The sequence below is a fragment of the Schistocerca nitens genome, chromosome 12 (assembly GCF_023898315.1).
Source record: "Schistocerca nitens isolate TAMUIC-IGC-003100 chromosome 12, iqSchNite1.1, whole genome shotgun sequence".
Lineage (NCBI taxonomy): Eukaryota > Metazoa > Arthropoda > Insecta > Orthoptera > Acrididae > Schistocerca > Schistocerca nitens.
The window spans coordinates 12,159,716-12,181,111 of NC_064625.1; the positions used below are offsets into that span (position 1 = coordinate 12,159,716).

The 21,396-nt window shown below is 41.4% G+C and overlaps 1 protein-coding gene across 1 annotated transcript in view; it reads right to left on the reverse strand.

Moving 5' to 3' along the window:
* LOC126215283 (protein unc-45 homolog B) overlaps positions 1 to 21,396 on the reverse strand; it is a 110,718-nt gene that overhangs the window by 38,542 nt on the left and 50,780 nt on the right. The window contains exons 7-9 of the mRNA XM_049941972.1: positions 19,174 to 19,276; positions 12,141 to 12,338; positions 8,998 to 9,208 (exon numbers count right to left, since the gene is read on the reverse strand). Of these exons, the coding sequence (XP_049797929.1) occupies positions 8,998 to 9,208; positions 12,141 to 12,338; positions 19,174 to 19,276 (512 nt within the window). The remainder of the gene's footprint in view (positions 1 to 8,997; positions 9,209 to 12,140; positions 12,339 to 19,173; positions 19,277 to 21,396) is intronic.

Sequence of the window (21,396 nt, forward strand, 5' to 3'; positions counted from 1 at the left end):
ATAATATTGTTACTTTCAAAATCAAATAATTTTATAAAACCTTTCATCCCCTATTTCACTCCTTTAGGAGATCGAATTTCCAAAAAAATGAAACATGTTTTTTTAACTTCTAATTGAGAAATGAAATACCAATTTTCATAGATGTAGCGTTAAAAATGCTGTAGTAATTCTTCAATAATGATTTATTTAAAAAAACTATCGCCCATTATTTCATTCCCATAGGAGGTTAAAAATTTCTAAAAATTCTGAAATACATATTTCTTCATTTCTGATCAAGAAACCACATACCAATTTTTGTGGCTCTAGATTCCTACTGCCTTAACAGTGACATATTTTCAAAAAACCTTTCAGTGTTAATAATTGTCTTGTTCAGAAAGACAGCTAATATAATATTGTTAATGTCTGCAGCCATTCTTCCACAGCTGCTATGCTACTTCAGTTCTGTTTATCACGTAGATAAGAAAAATTCTGTCTTTTGCGACAGAATGTTTTGATAAAAACAAAATACACATTTTGCTGTGGGACACGGAATTTCTCTTATTTACATGATAAACATAATAGCTGGTATAATTAAATTTCTGAAATGTCATCCCAGAGTTGTAAAACAATGGAACCCACTGAAAAATGACTAGTAACCTGTTTCTATCATTTCTTACAACTGCACTTACAACTGCACGAATGAAAAGAAAGATTGAGGACGGAGAGTTGTGTAACCTGTCCAGTGTCAGCTCGTGGCCCCTTAAGGCACTAGTCTGGCGCGCAGTGGCCACGGCATGGTACACTCGGCCTATACATTCTAACGTATGCACAGTTATTCTTCTACAGGAACAGCTGCACAGTGAGAGCTCACAAGTGCACGAGATTACGAAGAGGTTATTTGTATGGAAAGGAAAATTTGTTTGACAAAGCTGTAAAATTACAAGCAAACAGAATGGGTGACTCGTATTTACCTCGAGCACATCTCACGCAGAGTAAGAGTTGCCATACGTTTGCTAGGTGGCACACTCGGTTGGCGGCTACCGGGAGTACGGACGGCCAGTTCTCGTGCTGATGAAACTGTACACAGCCTGCTGCAAGTTGTATCGTAGCAAACTGTTTGTTTCGAGAACAAATATTTGTTAAATTAACTGTGAGTTTTCTCTGATTGCACCATTTAAAGCAATAATGCTTTCTTTGCTTCACTGCAGAGTCAACTGCGACAACTGAGAGACACTCCGGGTTTACACTGCTGCCGAGCACCCCCTCGGCACGGTGCGCTCGTGACGAGGTCCCGCTTTCCGGGCCACAAAGTCGGACGCCGACAGGTCTCCCGCCCGGGTGGCGCAGGTAGCGTTCGGGACACTCTACCGAATGAAACGGCACCGCAGCTACCGTGTGAAAATGTGCGGAGCTCCCTCCGAGGAAGCAGCCTCGCAGGCAACAGAGACTGCTCGGGGGCCGTTATGCCAGCCCGTGACCTTATGACGGAGCTTGCTCTGTGAAAATGGGCTTCGAGGAAGCAAAATTCTGAGAGTGACAATACACACACAAGAAAAAATTATTCCTCTCCATTTAGATTAATCCACCCAGAACTATTTCCCCTGAATTCTGGAGACGAGAACTTATTCACTAACATATTCTCACATTCTCCCATCCTCTGCATTTAACCTCCGTTCACATGCCCCCTCCCCCCACCGGCTTAAATTTTTTTCCACAGGTTATATTTCCTTATTTACTCAAATTTATTTCTCCCTTTTCTCCCCCCCCCCCCCCCCCTTCTTATATTTCTTCTTTTTTTCCATTTCTAGGGTTCCAAACCTCAATCCGCAAATACAGAACCCTTACAGGATCACTTTGTTGCCCATCTGCCTGCCAGACACATCCAGTTGAAATTTACATCACATACTGAGGCCTACGGTCCCTTGGTGGTGTAGAAAATTGAAGATTCTAGGTCAGCGCAATCAAAAGGTGCAGCCATTTGTGTCATATATTTTGATGCTCGCAAACTCCCTCATCGAAACCTATAGAGTACTTCTCGTTGACCTAGAATTCTGAAAGTTGGCAAGACAATACAAGTACAGTAGAGGCCCGTTAATCCGTACTAATTGGGACCGGACCTCGTTCAGATTACCGATTTGTTCGGATTAGCCGGAATTACACTGACGAGTTTCTAGAATGGAGTATACAGAGCAGATAAGTAGGTAGACCGTGGTAACAAATGGGAACAAGTGTGGTAACAATGGCTCACTCTCACTCCCTGCCTTTGTTGTTGTGCGTTGTCGAGACCTTTGTAGCATCCGAGATCAGTGCACTTCCAGTTGGCTCGCAAAGTGCTCACTTATATTAGTTATTGACTGCTGGCACGCGTAACAGTTGTATCGTATTCATTCGGGTGTAGTGGTGTACATATTTTCGTCACAAGTAAATGGAAACGTACAACGTTAACTCTCAAAGAAAAACTGAATGCTTTGAAGCGGGTAGACAGTGGTGAGAATGTATCTAAACTGGCAACGGAACTGGGTGTCGGTAAAGCAACCATTTGTGATTGGAAGAAGAACCGAGTAAAGCTCGAAGTCCTGTGCGATGTCTTCGGGGAAAACACTTGAAACTCGGCAGACTTTCAAACAGTCCCAGTACGATAAAGTGGATGAAGCTCTTTTCCTTTGGTTTACACAGGAAAGAGAAAGAGGAACTCCTCTGAGTGGAGCACTGGTTCAGGAGAAGGCTGTTTACCTGAACAAGTTAATAAATGGTGACGAGTCTTTTAGTGCAAGTACGGGTCGGTCAGACAGATTCAAAAAATGTCACGGAATCTGTCAGCTTACAACTACTGGAGAGAAGCTTTCTTCTGACCGTGATGCAGCGAAGGAATACTTGGATGAGTTTGAAAAAATGATAAGACAGGGAAAGTATCCTCTCCAACAAATTTATAACGCTAGTGAGACTGGCTGTAATTTTAAGGCATTGCCAACAAAAAGCCTAGCATCAAAAGCAGAAGACCATACTCCTGGTTTTAAAATGTGCAAAGATTGTATGGCTTTATTAGTGGGCAGCAACGCTGCTGGTAATCACAAGCTGCCTTTAATGCTGATCGGCAAATCTGCTCGTCCCAGAGTTTTTAAAAACTGCAACATGAAGCCCATATATTATCGCAACCAGAAAAAAACACAGATGGATGGTAAGCTGTTCACAGAATGGTTTCACGGCCAGTTTGTTTCCTCTATTCAACGGTTTTCTAAGGAAAATCATTTGTCTCCCCATGCAATCCTTTTGATCGATAATGCGCCATCTCACTCCAGCACTGAGGAATTATGTGTTGGAGAAATTGTGGCAAAGTTTTTGCTGCCGGATGTTGCACCACTTCTACATCCGATGGACCGAGGCATACTGCAAACATTAAAACTGATTTACAGAGCATAATTTTTAAGAATGCTAACCCAAGATGAAAACATTCCTCTGGTGGACAAAATAAAAAAGACCAATGTGAAGAATGTTGTTTATTGGGCCGGTGAGGCATGGCAGAATATTTCAGAAAATACTCTGAGAAAATTGTGGAGGAAACTGTGGACATCTCTTGAATTTCAGGACAACCTGGTTGAAAATGAAGAGGAAAATCTACTAAAAATGATACAGACAATCCCTGGATGTGAAGAAGCTAGTGAAGGACATGTAGGTGAGTGGATGGCAGCTGATGGGGCATGTGTGGAGAACCTTACTGACACTGGTTTAGTTACTGCTATGACTCGAGACCAGGACGAAGTGGACTGCTGTGACGGAAGTGACAATGAGCCTGTGACAAAAGAGAGCTGCTGCTACACAGTGACACAGCAGAAGCCCTTGACCTTGGACAACATTATTTGGAGCAACATCCTGCTGCTACACCTGCCGATTTGATGTTTGTGAGACAATGGTGCAACTACTCGTCATATAACAGACTGTCTTCATTACTCCAAAAAACAATGACAGAGTTTTTTTCATCTAAAAAGTAGGGATAAAATGTCCGTTGTATTTTAGTAAGTTTGACAGCTTTTCTTTCATTGTTTAAACCTAATGTTTTCTTGCCAATTTTTCTAATCATGTTTACTGTACTGTGTAAATTAAAATAGTGTGTACGTACAGCAGTTTATCACACAGTTTTCCAAAAAAAAAAAAAAATCTGAAAATTGTTAAGTTGTTTTTATATTCCACAAAAATTTCTGCATTCAGGCCAATAGTGTTGCAATGGTAAAAGTCAAACATCATGCACAGAATGACTTTATTACTCAGATGACATGTTTCGAAATTTATCCATCAGATTGAAAGTCTGTGAATGTTCTTTTCACGCACGACTTGAAATGCCATACTGCTCCTGTAAATCTGACCAACGGATAAATTCCAAAATGTGTCGTATGAGCAATAAAGTCATTCCTTGCCTCATGTTTGACTTCTAGCATTGTGATGCCTGATTGCAGAACTACTGATTATTATAATAGTGGTCGCCTGCTTCCTGCATGATTTTATGTCACGTTTATATTATTGAAATTAATACATTCTAAAAAATTGTGGAATTCCTCAGACCGATATCTTGCCCGCATCTATGTCAGTACCAGGCAAAAGTGGTCAAGATTCTCAACACTCAGAATGGGCGAATTGTCCACATACATAATTAAGTTAGTACGAAAACCTCAGTGCACAAGTCCTACTTGGACGTGGGCATTTTTTTCCCCTTACCTTCATCTTTCTCGTTCTTTTTCTTTTCATTTTCTGCCTGTCTTCTTTACTGCTTTCCTCTCGGTTTTTAAAGGCACTATTCATTCTACTTCTCATTCCTATTACTCGCAATTCAGTTTCGCTTTTCAGTTTCTTCTTACATTAACTCTTGACTGGGGCTGACACAGTTCTTAACAATGTAGTACCTTCAACCTCCTACTCTTATGGAATCCCTCCCCTCGATTTTTGTCTGCTCACATCATCACAACAGTTTGGTCCTTCCCAAGCTGTGGCACAAGTAACCTGACACTCCACCCAAACCTTCAAAAATCTATCCCCCTCACCTCCTTGAGAAAGGAATTAAGAATTCTGAAAACTGTGAACAGCTCTTTCTACTTTTAAATGTAGCTATTGACACTACTGTCCATACTAAGCATACTCGGTGGACCGTCACATGGTGTGTGACAGGAGGGTATCTTGTACCGCTCTTAATCATTTTCACTCACAAATGTAGCAAGGAGAGACAACTGTCTATACGTTTCTGAGTCCTGTTTCCTCTTCTTTTGCCTTCACGGTCATTAATTGAGATATATGTCGGTGACAGTGGCGATCATTCTGTAGTCTGTTGCAAATGCTGATTCTCTAAACTTTCTCAATAGCATTTTAATTGAATCAACTGGGGGTTCTTGGTGAAACATTGCTAATTAACTAAACAAACACTGTTTTTGCCTTGTTTCACAAAAAACAGGTTGTGCAATAACAGTAATAAAATTTGTGAAACAAGGCAAAAAACAGTGCTTGTTTAGTTAATTTCTCAATAGCATTTCATGAAAAGAACATCTCCTTCCTTTCAGGAATTCCCATTTGATTTCATGGAGAATCTCTGTAACATTCAGGTGTTTCTTGAAACAACGAATCTAGCAGCACGTCTATGAACTGTTAGCTGTCTCCCTTAATTTGATCTGATGGGCATACCAAACACTCTAGCAGTACTCCAGATTGAGTCACTCAAGGACACAGTCTCCTTTATAGATGAGCTACTAGACTCAATTTGAAATCCACTGTCCTTGTTGAGGAAATTCTCATGTAGATGGATTTCGATAGCCTCCTCAAGTACAGACTCTCCTATCAGTGTGATGTGTTGTGCAAATTTTTTGTATCTATCCACAACCAAACTAAATTCATGATGGAGGTGGAGTAAATTGTCCAGCTGTCATTCTCGGATGTTCTGGTCCAGAGAAAACTGGACGGAACACTGGGACGCAGTGTTTATCAGAAGAAAACTCACACAGACCAGTATGATCACACCTTTAGCTGTCATAGCCCATCACAATGGGAAGGAGTGCTGTACATGCTGGTCTGCAGAGCTCTTGTGATCTCCCACGATGAAAGCCCAAACCCGGAACTGAACCACCTCAGGGACGTGTTCCAGAAAAATAGCTTTAGCGACCACCAAATTTGATGCATCTTCAAGCAGAAGACTGTGCCACAGCTGACACGCAATGAGGACCGACCGAAAAAGATAGCCAACATTCCACACGTGGGCAACGTATCTGGAAAAACTGATAGAATTTTATGACGACTACATATCAAATATGAGTATGGCCTGCCATCAAAGGCCATGTCCCTTTTAGGAACAGTAAAAGACGACCTGTGACTCCAGAAATATGGAGAGTATTAAATACTGTGCGAGTGCAGGAATGCATACTGAGACATGGGACTTAGGAAAAGCAGGAAAAGGTGTGGACGAGGCCTAATCAGTTACTGTTGGTTGCACAGTAAACACATACACTTTATTTAAGGAAATAATTTTTAAAAACAATCCTTTTAAAAACTGACTGTAACACAAGCTACACTGACAGCTGAAAGCCTTATTAAGAAATAATTCAAAGTTATTTGTTGGCTGAAGGCTAAAAGCAATACTTCAGAACAATTAACAGCTGAAGGCCTGAATCACAAATGAGGAAGATAATTACATGTTAAAAATACCAAAATAATTTTTTAAACAATAATTTAAGAAACTGACTGTAACACAAGATTCACTGATGTCTGAAGGCCTTGTTACAAAAGAATTCAAAATTATTTGACGGCTGAAGGCCACAAGCAATACGAATAATTTAAACAAAATATTATTTTTTAAACAATTGACACAATCAGACAAAATAAAAAAAGGGAGTGATCCACAGACAGTGCTCCAAGGATTGGCCTGAGAAAAGTCTGTACAACTGCGTAAGGGGTGAGACAGGCAGCCAAGACTTACGCTCACCTAACAGGATGCCAACTCAAACTAGGGACAGTTTAAGCATTGATCAATCCTCTTACCAAATCCACCTAATGTGTGATAACCAGTACAACGATGAAATAATTGAAGCGAGGGTTAAGTGACAGACAGCACTGCGTCTTCAGAATCCGGTGTTAAAAACATTGAAAGTCAGAAGGAACCACTACAACCAAGGTAGACAAAAGAAGCCACAATCCACACTGCAATCAAGGAGACTGTCGAACTACATGTCATGCTGGACGCCATCAGCAAGACGAAGAAAAGTACACTGCCGCAAAAATACACTAACCTCCAGGGCAGGTAACTGGGGCGTTTGCGGCTACTAAGCAGTAAAATACTGCTGGTTGCACTTCACCAAATAATAACACAAAATTAAAAAACTAATAAACTAATAACAGGCAGTAGAAGACGGCTAACAGATTCTGCCAACTCGACACACTTGTTGCTGTTCGTCTCACGGAAACCCTGCGAGCAGCAATGCACGAACAAATGGCATGATCACAAAATAGTGGAGGTTTCACTACTGGATTAATGTTTACTCAACTGAATGTGCTGGGTCCGGTGGACGAGGTTGTGGCTCTCGCAACTACGGTCTCTCGATCCGACAATGCCTGCATGCCACCAGCAGTCCTGGCACGTCTTCGTGCTGCCGGACCTCTCTGCTGCTCCATCCCAACCGAACTACTGACACACCCCTGTCCTTCCAAAAATAGTACAGGTACTAGATATCGATAAACGCTGCTGCTGCCACTCGTGACAGACAATGCTAGAAAATATTAAAAAACTAAAAACCCGCTCCAATTGCGAAAAAAGCACCTAGTGTTAACCCAGGTTTCGGCGTAGATAACTACACCTTCTTCAGAACAACAATAAAACCCACAAGTGCCTAAGATGACCTTTGTCAATGATTAAAAGAACACCTTAGAAAAGTAAGTGAGCGACCATTTGTAGCAGCAGTTTATGGCGGGTCAAGGCCCATCGAACATAGGTCGGTGTGAGGTGGAGCGTACACTATTAAGTTAAGTAGTGGTTTTGACTTTGTACATATGTACTGTTCGTGTTTTCCTTTTCGTTTTCGTTTATAAATGTATAGCTATGGTGTTCTTTTAATCATTGACAAAGGTCATCTTAGGCACTTGTGGATTTTATTGTTGTTCTGAAGAAGGTGTAGTTATCTACGCCGAAACCTGGGTTATCACTAGGTGCTTTTTTCGCAATCGAGGTGGGTTTTTAGTTTTTTAATATATTAACCAACGATTGCTGACGTGCTGCGATGTCGAAGGTTCTTAAATGCTAGAAAATGTAGTGGCGCCAGTAAACAGAAGAAGAAAACGTGACACCACTATCCCTGTTACACGATGCAAACCTATCAATGGTACCAATGCGAGCCGCACACTGATCACATACGTCAGACAAACCGTTCACACAATTGAAGGAAGGCGGATGGAACACAAATGGCAGACCAATCTACAGCAGCCTACAACATCAGCAAATGCTGAACACTGCCTTGAAACCAACTACGTAATGAGATACAAAGCTACACAAATTTTGCACATGTATACACGGAAGCTATCAAAACTGGGATACACGAGAACCTCTTCGACGAGGACAATGGATTTCAACTCAGTCGAGCGTGTGCTCTGGCACTGGAAATTCTCAAAATGCAGCAGAAATGGAACACTGAGCACGGCCGAGGCTGATTGCAGACTGAGGACCGTCACTCAAATTCCGAGCACCAGCTACCCCCACCACTGCAGTTGGCACATCGTGCGGTCCGTACGCACAGTCAGTGGTGGGAGGGGACGGCCGGCACGTGCTGTTGAAAATTCCTTCTACAACGATCAATCAATCTGGCTGCACACCTGGGAGACTTTCGAGAAGCATATTCACTATAAAAACCTACGAATACACCACTGTTTCTGACGAACAGTCGCCGTCGAGGAGACGTACTCGGTTCCGTTACTTAAAAAGTGTTCGAGCACCTTTATCGATTACTACTATCCGGGACATACAATACTACTGTGGAAGTATATAAATCAGAAGTGAACCTTCGACGGCCCAGCGCTTGGCATCCTGGTTCTTGGCGGTGAGCAGGAAGCGCCGGCAGGCCTCGGCCAGCTTCTGGGTGGAGCCCTCGGCGAACGGCCGGACGGAGGCGTCGGTGCCGCCACTGCTGCCCAGCTTGCACAGGCCGACCAGGGCGCGCACACGCACACCCAGGTCCTTGCTTTGGTACAGCTTCTTCAGAATCGGGACTCCCTGTGAGGCAGTGTGTCTCATAAGTTATCAGTATTTCATAGCTGTCCGTCTGTAATAATTTTTTTTCACAGATATCAATTTCTGTTATTGCAACTTCACTGATTTTGTTCACACTCATTTCATTATGGGGATTTATTTCAAGAGCTATTATATTATTTTGAAGTGTCACAGTGTCTTGGAAAAACTGACATACAATCCACAGAGATTAAGTGACTGATTAATAACTATTTTTAATTTTTTATATTTTTATGACACAACTGCATGAGCATTTCACTTGTTGTAACCTGTTTCTATTAGCCAGCAATCTTATTCAGACAAAAGGCATGTGCTGCAAGTGGTGATGTAACATTCCCCTCACAACAATACTACAATTGCACAGTTTTATCATATGAAATATTGAAGAACACAGTGTCTTGGGATAACAGAATCTTCACTGTTTAGATCATAAATGTTCTTTCATTCTTTATAATTGGTTTTGATTCTCTTTGGAACAGCCATCAGATCTACAGTAAAAAAAAGCTACAAATTTACATACAATCACACTGTTGCACACATTAGTTGCAGTATGAACATCTTGCATTCTGTATTTATTAGTTACTTTCTGCATGCAATTGAGAAATATACTCTTAAAATGACAAGTGGCTGTATGTCTTTTAATCTGTGCTTTAGGTCTGCATCTTCCTTGTAAGCAGTGACTCAGCCACTGAAAGAAAGATCAATTACATCTAGGTAAATGTAACAACATAACAAGCAGCTAATTACACATTACATAAGTATATTACACTAGCTGCAGACGGTTATGTACATCTGTTACCAGATGACAGTACTTATCGATAACACATCACTTCAACGGTTACCAGCTGGCACTCTTCTTGCCAATGGGAAGCCATAACACCTTCGATAGATGGCGGAACATACGCGTCTCCTCAGTTACCGAGCTGGCGTCCTACTGATCACCACTGGTACATTTACATTTACTAGAAGGTCGCGCAGAGGGCAGCTCACAATTAAATGAGTCCTGTCATCGGATAATGACCGTTTTTCTATTTTACCAGTTTTATCGAGTATTTTATTCTTATAAAATCAAAATATCTTTCATTGTTTTCTCAAACACCAAACTCCTAATAATTATACATCTAATACATGTTCTCTGCACAATGTAATCAATTCCCACAGCCACTGGCTACCCATAATGTTACGCCACCGACAACGGGCGGGGCTTCCGCTACTTCGCTACCGGCAGGCAAACAGTATTCAGAAGTGCCTCCGTAAACTTTCCCGGTGTAATAATTGGTCGCATTCGTATCGGGTCTCCAGCCGGACACAATATTTCGGCGGTCCACCTGGCCGCCATCTTCAGGTGAGTAGGCCGTCACAGTGTCTCGCCGGAACTGAAATCGAACACGCCGTGGCGGCTCCTTTAAACACCGACCGTGGGTCCACCGCGTGTTCGCGAACGCCACTGCCCTCTGGTGACAGGCACGACAGTGCACCGATGGTGAAAGCTCGTGGAAATGATAAATCGATATCAAACACTACTGACAGTTTTTGAAGACTGAGACGAGGACAGTGGTTTCTTGATGTCAAACAGAACAGGGTTCCAACTCTTACTTAAAGGATACCCCTTATCTCCGTTCCTAATATTGTCACATAGCCAGATTTTACTGGCTTATTTCACTACACAGTCCCAATACCGCGATGCACAACCGACCACTCGTGTCTCATCGTACATTTTATGTAATTCAGTAAGACAATGTTGTGCCACTGCAGATTTTTTTGGCCGAAATAAACACGTGTGGCCATGATGCTCCACGTGACGATCCTGGACCGTACGTATCGTTTGTCCGATATAGACTTTCCCGCAATGGCAGGGAATCTTGTAGACCGTGGGCTTTCTCAAACCCAAATCATCCTTCACTGAGCCCAGCAGGGCTCTGGTCTTAGCTGGCAAACAGAATAAACTTCTAATATCAAATTTCTTTAAAATTTGTGGTGCGCTGTTATGCCTGTTGCTAGAGGACAGTTACGTTCACGCACGCGTGGCGGACCCACGGTCAGTGTATAAACGAGCCGCCACGGCGTGTTTGATTTCAGACTCGATACGAGTACAACCAGTATTCAGTCTCTATACGAATACAACCGGTAATCAGAAGTGTTCCCTGCGCCAACGATTCCTACCGAGGACATATTGTGCTGCGCCTTTTTACTACATTATTGTATATTAATGTCCATTTCAATTGTAACTAAAGCGGTATGTTTTATTCCTCTTCACGGAATGTAGATCTGATAACAATCTCTGTAGTAGATTGAAATCTGTCATCGAGATAAAAAGTAACAGCTCATACGAAACCGTGACTGTGTTTACTAAAGAAATTACTGTTGGAGCTATCCAGTCATGGATATTACAAAATTTATGATGGTAACCTGAAGTGAATGCCTGATGTCTGAGAGACAGTGCTCGTATTTGTGTGAATGTGTGGGTGTTTTCTACTTTAGAAGAAGGCCTTTTGGTTGAATGCTCAAATCTATAGCAGTCTTCTTCTCGTGCCTGTCTGCAAGTCGACGTCTCCTCTATATGGCGAGTAGCAGTCTTGCTTCCAATCCTGCTAGTGTATTTAGTGTCCCCACCTTTACTTTATGTTGACTACAGGATGTATTTTGGTATAGGCATATTACAGCATATGTTCTGCTTTATACCACTTTTCAGTTATATAAAATTATCACAGACCTGATGACCGTTTTCAAAGTGAACTGAAACTGCTCATAATAAATAAAATAACCTTTGTCATCCATACGGTGAAAAACCTGTTATAACTTATTCTCAAATAAATCACTGTTTTAATACAACACATAAATGTCTGCTTTCTAGGGCTTCCTACTATCGTGTACTAATCACCCGCCGCAGTCTTAACAAGTCTAGTACGTCACATACCTCAGCAACTATGGCTCGGGCTTTGTCCTTCTTGGATGCAGCAGCGACAATACATTCGCAAGCTACTCTCTGCTGCAGGATGTCATCTGTATTTGCCATGACCAGAATCATCTGTAGAATACCTTCCCGGCCCATAATTGTGTTTCCAATATCCAAAGGTCCGAGAAGCAAGCACGTCAGTGCTACTACGACACGAACCTGCCAACAAAGAAGACATCATAGTTTGTATTGGAGCTGCAAATATCTCCTGTAGTTAAAAAATATATAGCACCAGCCACCTCACACACACACACACACACACACACACACACACACACACAGAGAGAGAGAGAGAGAGAGAGAGAGAGAGAGAGAGAGAGAGAGAGAGAGGGGGGGGGGGGTTGGTAGCTTGTTGATTATGAGAAATTATAAATCCTGGGTTTAGTAGAGCTATGTGGAGTATAACTTAAATTCAGCAACGAGCCACAAGTATTGTATAAAATTTGAATATACCTTTTATACCGTACTTGCAGCTGATTGCTGCACTGAAGTAATGCTAGTGAATCAAACCAGTACGACCACACACTTAACAGCGGTGATTCTGCGTGGCATCCATTCGACACATTCTCGACAGGTTTCTGGAGGTGTGTGGTACCAGATGTCTATGCGCAAATCACGCAGTTCCCATAAGGTACGGGTCGGCGATTTATGGGAGCAGAGATGGTGTCCAGCGACATCACCTCGTGGCAGCCCTCAATGTTCGAATACAGTATTAGTAGTCAGCTGCTCGACAGTCACACTGATTAAATATCTGTGCATAAAGCTGCAAAGCAATATCGAACGGAATGAGCACATAAGGAATGTAGCAGGAGAAGCAAATGGTCGACTTTGGTTTATTGGGAGAGAATGTGGAAAGTGTGATTTATCTGTACAGGAGACCCGATATAGGACACCGGTGCAACCTGCTGTCGAGTGCTGTTCGAATGTTTGGGATCCGCACTGGGTCAGATGAAAGGAAGATGTCAAAGAAATTAAGAGGTGAGCTGCTAAATTTGTTACCTGTAGGTTCAAACAACATGCATGTTTTATGGATATTATATGAAAACATTGTGTCTACTCTTTCAGACACGTCCGGAAGAACAGATACCAAGCAGAATTCACAGCTGTCATACATTTTATGTAAACTGAAGATGGAAGTGGAAGAAAGGAAAGGAAAGGGAAGGGAAGGAACTGATGATGTCAGCTGCATCGAGACTGTGTACAATGTTTGAAAAATGTTTATCAGACCGGGAGTCAAACCCAGAATCTTCAGCTTACTAGGAAGCTGTGTTAACCACTGTGCCACCCAGGCACACTGTTTATCACAAATGCACGGACTATCTCAGCACATTTCCCAGCTGATCCACAGCCCCAACTAGCACCACCTATTCACAGTCCTCACCCCTGTCCTTCACGCTCGCCAGTTCGAGATTCCCACTGTAGGTCGAATGTGAATGTACATCCGTACTGAAGGTTGCGGATTAATTGTCCATCGGGGAAAACAATTATGTGAACCCGTAGTGTCCGTTCTGTTGGACACGTCCAAAAGAGTGCCAAGACAGTCCATACAATTGCGACAAATACTGTGTCTGGGTAGTGGAGTGGTTAATGCCACTGCCTCGTAAGCTGGAGAGCCCGGGTTCAGGTCCCAGTCTGGCACACATTTTCACTCATCGCCACTGATTCCGCATTATATCCCGATGCAGCTGTTACAATTAGTTCCTTCCTGTTCTGTTCCTTTACCACCCCTCCACCTTCAATTTATATATTATGGCCATGCCTCGGGAACTCGAGTGGGAATTATTCGAGGAGAGGCGACATTCTTTTTGAGGAGCACTACTGAGAACATTCAGAGAACCAGCATTGGAGGCTGACTCCAGAGCAATTCTTCTGTTTCCAATGAACATTTTGCGTAAGGGCCATGAACACAAGATCAGAGAGATTACGGTTTGTACAGAGGCATACAGATAGTTGTTTTTACCTCGATCTATTTATAAGTGGAACAAAAATGGAAATAACACGTATCGATGTAAGGTACCCTCTGCCACATACTGTACAGTAGCTCACAGAATATGTAGATGTAGATACAGATGTATTCCGTTGGCCTCAGATCGTGCACATCTGGTGGCCGAGACATCGACATAAGTTCACTATCGTGCTCCTCAAATCACTGTAGCACCATTTTGGCCTCGTGACACGAACAGTAATCGTGCTGGAAGATGCCGTCACCATCATCATCAGGGAAGACATCAAGGGAAGCAGGTGGTTCACAACAATGCTGACAGAGTCTGTGGCCATCACGGTGCTTTCGATTACTACCGCAAGTCCCACGGAAGCCCAGGTCAGTGTCCCCCCCATAACATAATACTGCCACTACCGGCCCGCATCTATAGTTCACTGTATATTTCGAGCAGTCATTCACCTGCATAACAGCACATCTGTACACAGTCAATGAGTCGGCATAATAAGAAACGTGATTCTCTCGACCGTACAAGGTACTTCCACCGATCCAAATTCCGATTTTGACAATCCCACACCCACTCAAATCGTAACTGGTGACGTCATCAGTTCGAGAAGGGAACACGTAGGGGTCGTCCACTGCAAGCCACGAGTTGGTGAGGTCCCGAGCACTCCTGTCTACACCAGCATTGTTCTCTGTCATTAGATCGGCCAAAGAGTGCCACTTTTCCTATTTTACAGAGTCAGGAAGCTTCTGACCTCCACATTCTGTGACGAGGTGTGGACATCTGACACCTTGTCACCTGCTCATAGTTTCACCTTGTGTCAATCACTTTCCACAGTAGTAGTAGTAGTAGTAGTAGTAGTAGTACACAAACAGCTGACCACCTTCACCACTTCTGAGCTGCTCCTTCCCCTGTGCCGGGCCGTAACACTGTCCCCTTTCTCGAAGTCATTTACCTGAGTGGATTTTCTCATATCATCACTAGAACAATTCCCCCTTCTTTTATTCTCTGCTTATATATTTTGCTCACCACATCACACACCAGCATTGTCACAGGGCAGCATTCCGTCTCACAGTGGGCAGCAGTCGTAACATTTTGGCCGAATAATGTAAAATCGTCATAAAACAGTCTCCTTATTTACATCTGAGATCTAGAGAAGGTCGTTTTGCTAGATGATCTGTAGTATCCCTATGTTCTTTGGTACTGAAAGTAGCACAACAGGTAACACAAAATCACACGAACAGGGGTCAGGTAACGGAGGCTACACGCGACCTGTATCACTTGACTTTCAGTAACTACATTATTTTAAGCGAAGTATACAAAAACATTAAAACGTTTGGCTCACAAAGAAACATCGTCAACCTGACTTCGTATTTCACAGAGAAAAAAGCACACTCGCAAGATACCGGTTCCAGAAATCGACCCCACGTGAAAATCTGGGCCTCAGTTCTGGTAGGCCACAGCCTTTAAACATTGACGTGCACCTGTCATCTGTCACTCACTCCATCCCGCAGCAGCTGGTTAATGCCCGAGTTCGAAGTACTGTACAGCGGAGTGATAACCGTGTAATGTGGAATGTCAGTGGTGAGGGAGGAAGACTGGGAGGGGACCACATTTGCCAGACGTGTTCTGCAATCCTGTTTCAGTATGTTATTCCACGTGAAAAAGAGGTAAGTAATGTTAGTATGTAATATGTTAATGTCACACATATAAACATTCAATATGTTTTAACAATATTCTCGAAATGGCGCTTTGCAGCAGTTTACTTCTAGCAGGGTGGCTACTCAAACTTGGGGAGGGGGGGAGGGGGGGGGGGAAGAAAACTCCCCGAGAATTCCAGGTGTGAGGAGGAAGATGGTGTCGAGGAGCTCCCGTTAAATTAACAGAAATTACTGGTGACCAGGGGCTGGTGGGAGAGGCAGCATACCACAATAACAACTTTTCTTTTATGTCAGCTGAGCTGTTGTTGTTGTTGTTGTTGTTGTTGTTGTTGTGGTCTTCGGTCCTGAGACTGGTTTGATGCAGCTCTCCATGCTACTCTATCCTGTGCAAGCTTCTTCATCTCCCAGTACCTACTGCAACCTACGTCCTTCTGAATCTGCTTAGTGTATTCATCTCTTGGTCTCCCCCTACGATTTTTACCCTCCACGATGCCCTCCAGTACTAAATTGGTGATCCCTTGATGCCTCAGAACATGTCCTACCAACCGATCCCTTCTTCTGGTCAAGTTGTGCCACAAACTCCTCTTCTCCCCAATCCTATTCAGTACCTCCTCATTAGTTATGTGATCTACCCATCTAATCTTCAGCATTCTTCTGTAGCACCACATTTCGAAAGCTTCTATTCTCTTCTTGTCCAAACTATTTACCGTCCATGTTTCACTTCCATACATGGCTACACTCCATACAAATACTTTCAGAAATGACTTCCTGACTCTTAAATCTATACTCGATGTTAACAAATTTCTCTTCTTCAGAAACGCTTTCCTTGCCATTGCCAGTCTACATTTTATATCCTCTCTACTTTGACCATCATCGGTTATTTTGCTCCCCAAATAGCAAAACTCCTTTACTACTTTAAGTGTCTCATTTCCTAATCTAATACCCTCAACATCACCCGACTTAATTCGACTACATTCCATTATCCTCGTTTTGCTTTTGTTGATGTTCATCTTATATCCTCCCTTCAAGACACCATCCATTCCGTTCATCTGCTCTTCCAAGTCCTTTGCTGTCTCTGACATAATTACAATGTCATCGGCGAACCTCAAAGTTTTTATTTCTTCTCCATGGATTTTAATACCTACTCCAAATTTTTCTTTTGTTTCCTTTACTGCTTGCTCAATATACAGATTGAATAACATCGGGGAGAGGCTACAACCCTGTCTTACTACCTTCCCAACCGCTGCTTCCCTTTCATGTCCCTCGACTCTTATAACTGCCATCTGGTTTCTGTACGAATTGTAAATAGCCTTTCGCTCCCTGTATTTTATCCCTGCCACCTTTAGAATTTGGAAGAGAGTATTCCAGTCAACATTGTCAAAAGCTTTCTCTAAGTCTACAAATGCTAGAAACGTAGGTTTGCCTTTCCTTAATCTTTCTTCTAAGGTAAGTCGTAAGGTCAGTATTGCCTCACGTGTTCCAGTATTTCTACGGAGTCCAAACTGATCTTCCCCGAGGCCGGCTTCTACTAGTTTTTCCATTTGTCTGTAAAGAATTCGTGTTAGTATTTTGCAGCTGTGGCTTATTAAACTGATTGTCCGGTAATTTTCACATCTGTCAACACCTGCTTTCTTTGGGATTGGAATTATTATATTCTTCTTGAAGTCTGAGGGTATTTCACCTGTTTCATACATCTTGCTCACCAGATGGTAGAGTTTTGTCAGGACTGGCTCTCCCAACGCCGTCAGTAGTTCCAATGGAGTGTTGTCTACTCCGGGGGCAGCTGAGCTGTATACCAGCCATAAGCAGCAGTTTAACTGCAGTTTTTAGATACGAATAATTTATGTGAAACAATGTTCACATAGTAAACACAGCTTGAAATATCAGGTATTTTCACATTTGTAGTTTATAAAACCCAATAAAATTCAATTTCAATGTTAGGTTAAAAACACAGAATTCCCTGAGATTTTATGAAACTCCTGGAATTCCCAGAGATTTCCCTCAACTTTCCCAGGTAAAAATTGCCCGATATTTCCAGATTTTCCAAAAGAATTGCCAGCCTGTTTAAATCAAACTGAAGAAGCCTAACCAACTTAAGAATTGTTACGAAATGAAGTTAATCACTTTCGATTTACGATCCGATCGTGCCGAGCAGCAGCGCGAATCCTGCAAATGTACTTCACTTGAAGATTGTCAACTTTAAAATTTGAAGAAAATAATGCACACGACGACAATTATAACTGAATAGTGCTGTGTAACTTCTTTAATGATGCACTCGTTCCTAATTTTTATGGACTGTGAGTTCCTGGGGCTAATATCTTGAGCATACTTTTTTCCTTCTTAAAATAAGAGGTCTAATTGGTAACGTTTCCTTGTCAGTGGGTAAATACTAGATTACATTTCCAGAGGACCGGGGATCGATCCTCGAGTGGTCCTAGGATTTTTCCCGCTCACTCCCCCCATCTTTCACCTCCAGAAATTATACCTGTATGTGAAAAATCACGAATCGCACCACGGTAGGAGTCTGCATTTAACTGCTAAGTGGCTGCTTAAGTCTGTTCACAGATCAGAGGAATGTGAGGGCTTCCCACTTCTGACAGGACAGTATCACACTCAAAGCAACCTTTTGACTGGGGAGCATTATAGGCAAGACACAGCCACGAGGCACTGGCATGTGGGGAGAATTGTGGAAGTCACTCAGAATCCACGATCCAGCGTTCGCTACAATCCACAGTAACAACCTTTCTTCCTCACTTCTCTATTATTTCAGCTAGAAAAAAAATATCATTAAAATATTTTAAAATTTAAACAGTGCTTTTCAGTACACAGCTTACCAGAAGCTATAAAAAGTTTAACCTTTTACAATATGGAGTTTAAGAGGAACCTAAAGGATTTATTGGCAGCCAACTCCTTCTACAACACTTAACAGACTAATGTATATATCATTAACAATATCAAATAACTTCTGCGCATCTTCGTGCACTAATATCATTAATCTACATAAGGGTTACAAAATGATTTTTTGTTCGATAGTGAGTGGCTACAATAGTTTAAAAATTGTCTTATTGATGCGGTGCAGTGTGCATTTACATGTTTTGTGACAAGTTTGTTATTACCTCTTAAATGAAAGACGTTTAAAAAAATTTTTGAGTTATTCCATGTCCATGAAGACCAGTCCAAATAGGATCTGTGGAAGGGATGTTAACACAGCTTTTTTTCCTGTTTGAATATGTATTATGTATTACTGTTTTATGACTGTTCTACATCCTCGAGGATTTCGTCACTATGAATCTGTGGAACAAAAGTATAATTAATCTAATCTAAACATGCTTAAATATTCTTTTTTCCCTTCTATCCTAGCAGATGTAACTGTAATATTTGTGTACTCACCTTTGATTCTGTGTCTGGGGTTAGTAGTTTGTCCTTTATATAGTCATCAACATTATTCAAAAATCGCTCCTTGGCCTGGTCATAGTACATATTCTCATATATTCTGCAAATATAATGAAGATAGCAATTAACAACAACAATAATAATATTGAATAACGCAATGAAAAACAACAAAAAGGAAGACAATGAAGATAAGAATAGCAAAACAAAAAAATATTGTGGCAAAGGCATGAAATAACATAAAATACAAACATAGCACAATATTTCCATTCTCAGTATAATTGCACAGTTTGTCAAATTTTATACATTGAAATTCAACATGTAAACTATTACGGTGTTTTAAATGAGTCGTAAGCAAATCTCCATCTAGACTGGGGAATAACTATAAAGTGTGTGGCAGAGAGTACTGTATAGGGACATGTCATGGAGGGTCCAGGGCAGCAATTTTTTTTTTTTCCTTCACTGAATGGTGCTTCTGCCTGCCAAAAACTGGTACACTAGTTCTAATATAATCACCATTGTTGTCTGTGAGTCTGACAGAGGAAGCTTGTTCCATTGTTATTCGGTAAAAACTTTTCTGATTTTTCAATTGTCTGAGGTAAGGTAAGCCATTTACATTATTCTCGTTGTCTCACTTTATATATAGGGTAATATTTTTTTTTACAATATTGATGTTTAAACAATGTTTTTTGGCCTAAAAAGTAGTTCCTTATTCTTTATTTCATTTTGGCAGTTTCAGCTGTGAACCACTAATGCCAACATGGCATCCAATTGAGAAAATAGGTTCATTTCTCATCGGGAAAAGTGACAGGCGTGTTTACACCAATAAGAAATAGTTATTTCTGCATAGCACAGATAGTACTAAGGATCTGATTGACTTGTGAACCCTTTTACAGGCAAAACTACATTTTGAATAAATTAATTAAATTTTGAATAAATTAATTAAATTTACTTAATTAAAAAAACTCATGGAACATGGTCTGCTGTAGCTACTTGGTACTTTTTCAGACATTAGGGCATCAAGATGTCTAGAAAATATGTACAGAAATCTGAACAACAAACATGTGATACGACTGTAATGGCAGGAGTTGCATTACTCCCGAGCTGCATTACTCCCCTAGGTAGGGAAAAATTTCCACTATGTATGCCTTCAGAAAAAGTATGTAGTTCCTATTTATTGTTTTCTTTTTCTCTTAAAATTACTGGTGTGATGTCTCAAAACAGATTCAAAATGTGTAAGCATCTACTGTGAACTGTGGTTTGTTGAAAACTCAATTTCTCTTAGAGTGGTGTCTGTCTGTCATCTTTTGCTACCAAATATTGATGTTTCTCATTTCAGTCACAAATGGAGTGAAGAAAGAATGACTGTGTGTATGCCTCTGTACAAGCTGTTGTTATGGCAATTTTATCTCCAAGGAGGAAGGAAGAGAGGTCAGATTTTATGTCCCACTGATGAAGAAGCCATTAAGAAATGACGCTCAAGATTAGCTTGTGTGACAACAGAGGAAAATAAGGACAGCCATCACAGTACTTCTGTTAATCAGTTTAGGGAATTGAGAGAAAATCTGAATTAAGATTATCAACAGGGATTTAAACCCTGCCAGTCGAATGCCTTATCCGCCACATAGCTTCGTGTTTATAATCATGGTTGTTAAAGGATCTTTAAATATGAAGTGTGGTCAAAACGTAATGGGACTTTTTTAATTTTGCAGGCTTTATACATTCAGTTTATCTTGTTGGTGCACATGTTGCTGAAGTATGCCTGCATTTTCAGCCGATTTGAATATTTAGACTAACTTGATTTGAATATTTAGGTTATTTGTGTTTTTGAGTGCTCAGCAAAGTTTTACTTCCGAAAAAGATGGATCATACAATTTGCACTAAATTTTGCATGTGAAATGGAATAAAGTGCAGCACCATATTCAAAATGTTGACTGTTGCTTTTCGTGAATCTATTATGGGCAAGACAAGAGTGTACAAGTGATGCAAATGTTCCCAAAAGGGTCAAGAAGATGCTGAAGACGACAACCGCCCCGGATGACAATGTGGAGTAAGTGAAGAAAATGGTTCTGCAAAAATATCTGCATCACCGTCAGAGAGGTTGCTTATGATTTCACCATATCCTTCATTTCATGCCAAGCAGTTTTTTTTATGTTTTGAGCACGAAATGAGCAGCAGCAAAGTTTGTTCCAAAATTGTTGATTTTGTACAAAATGACATTGT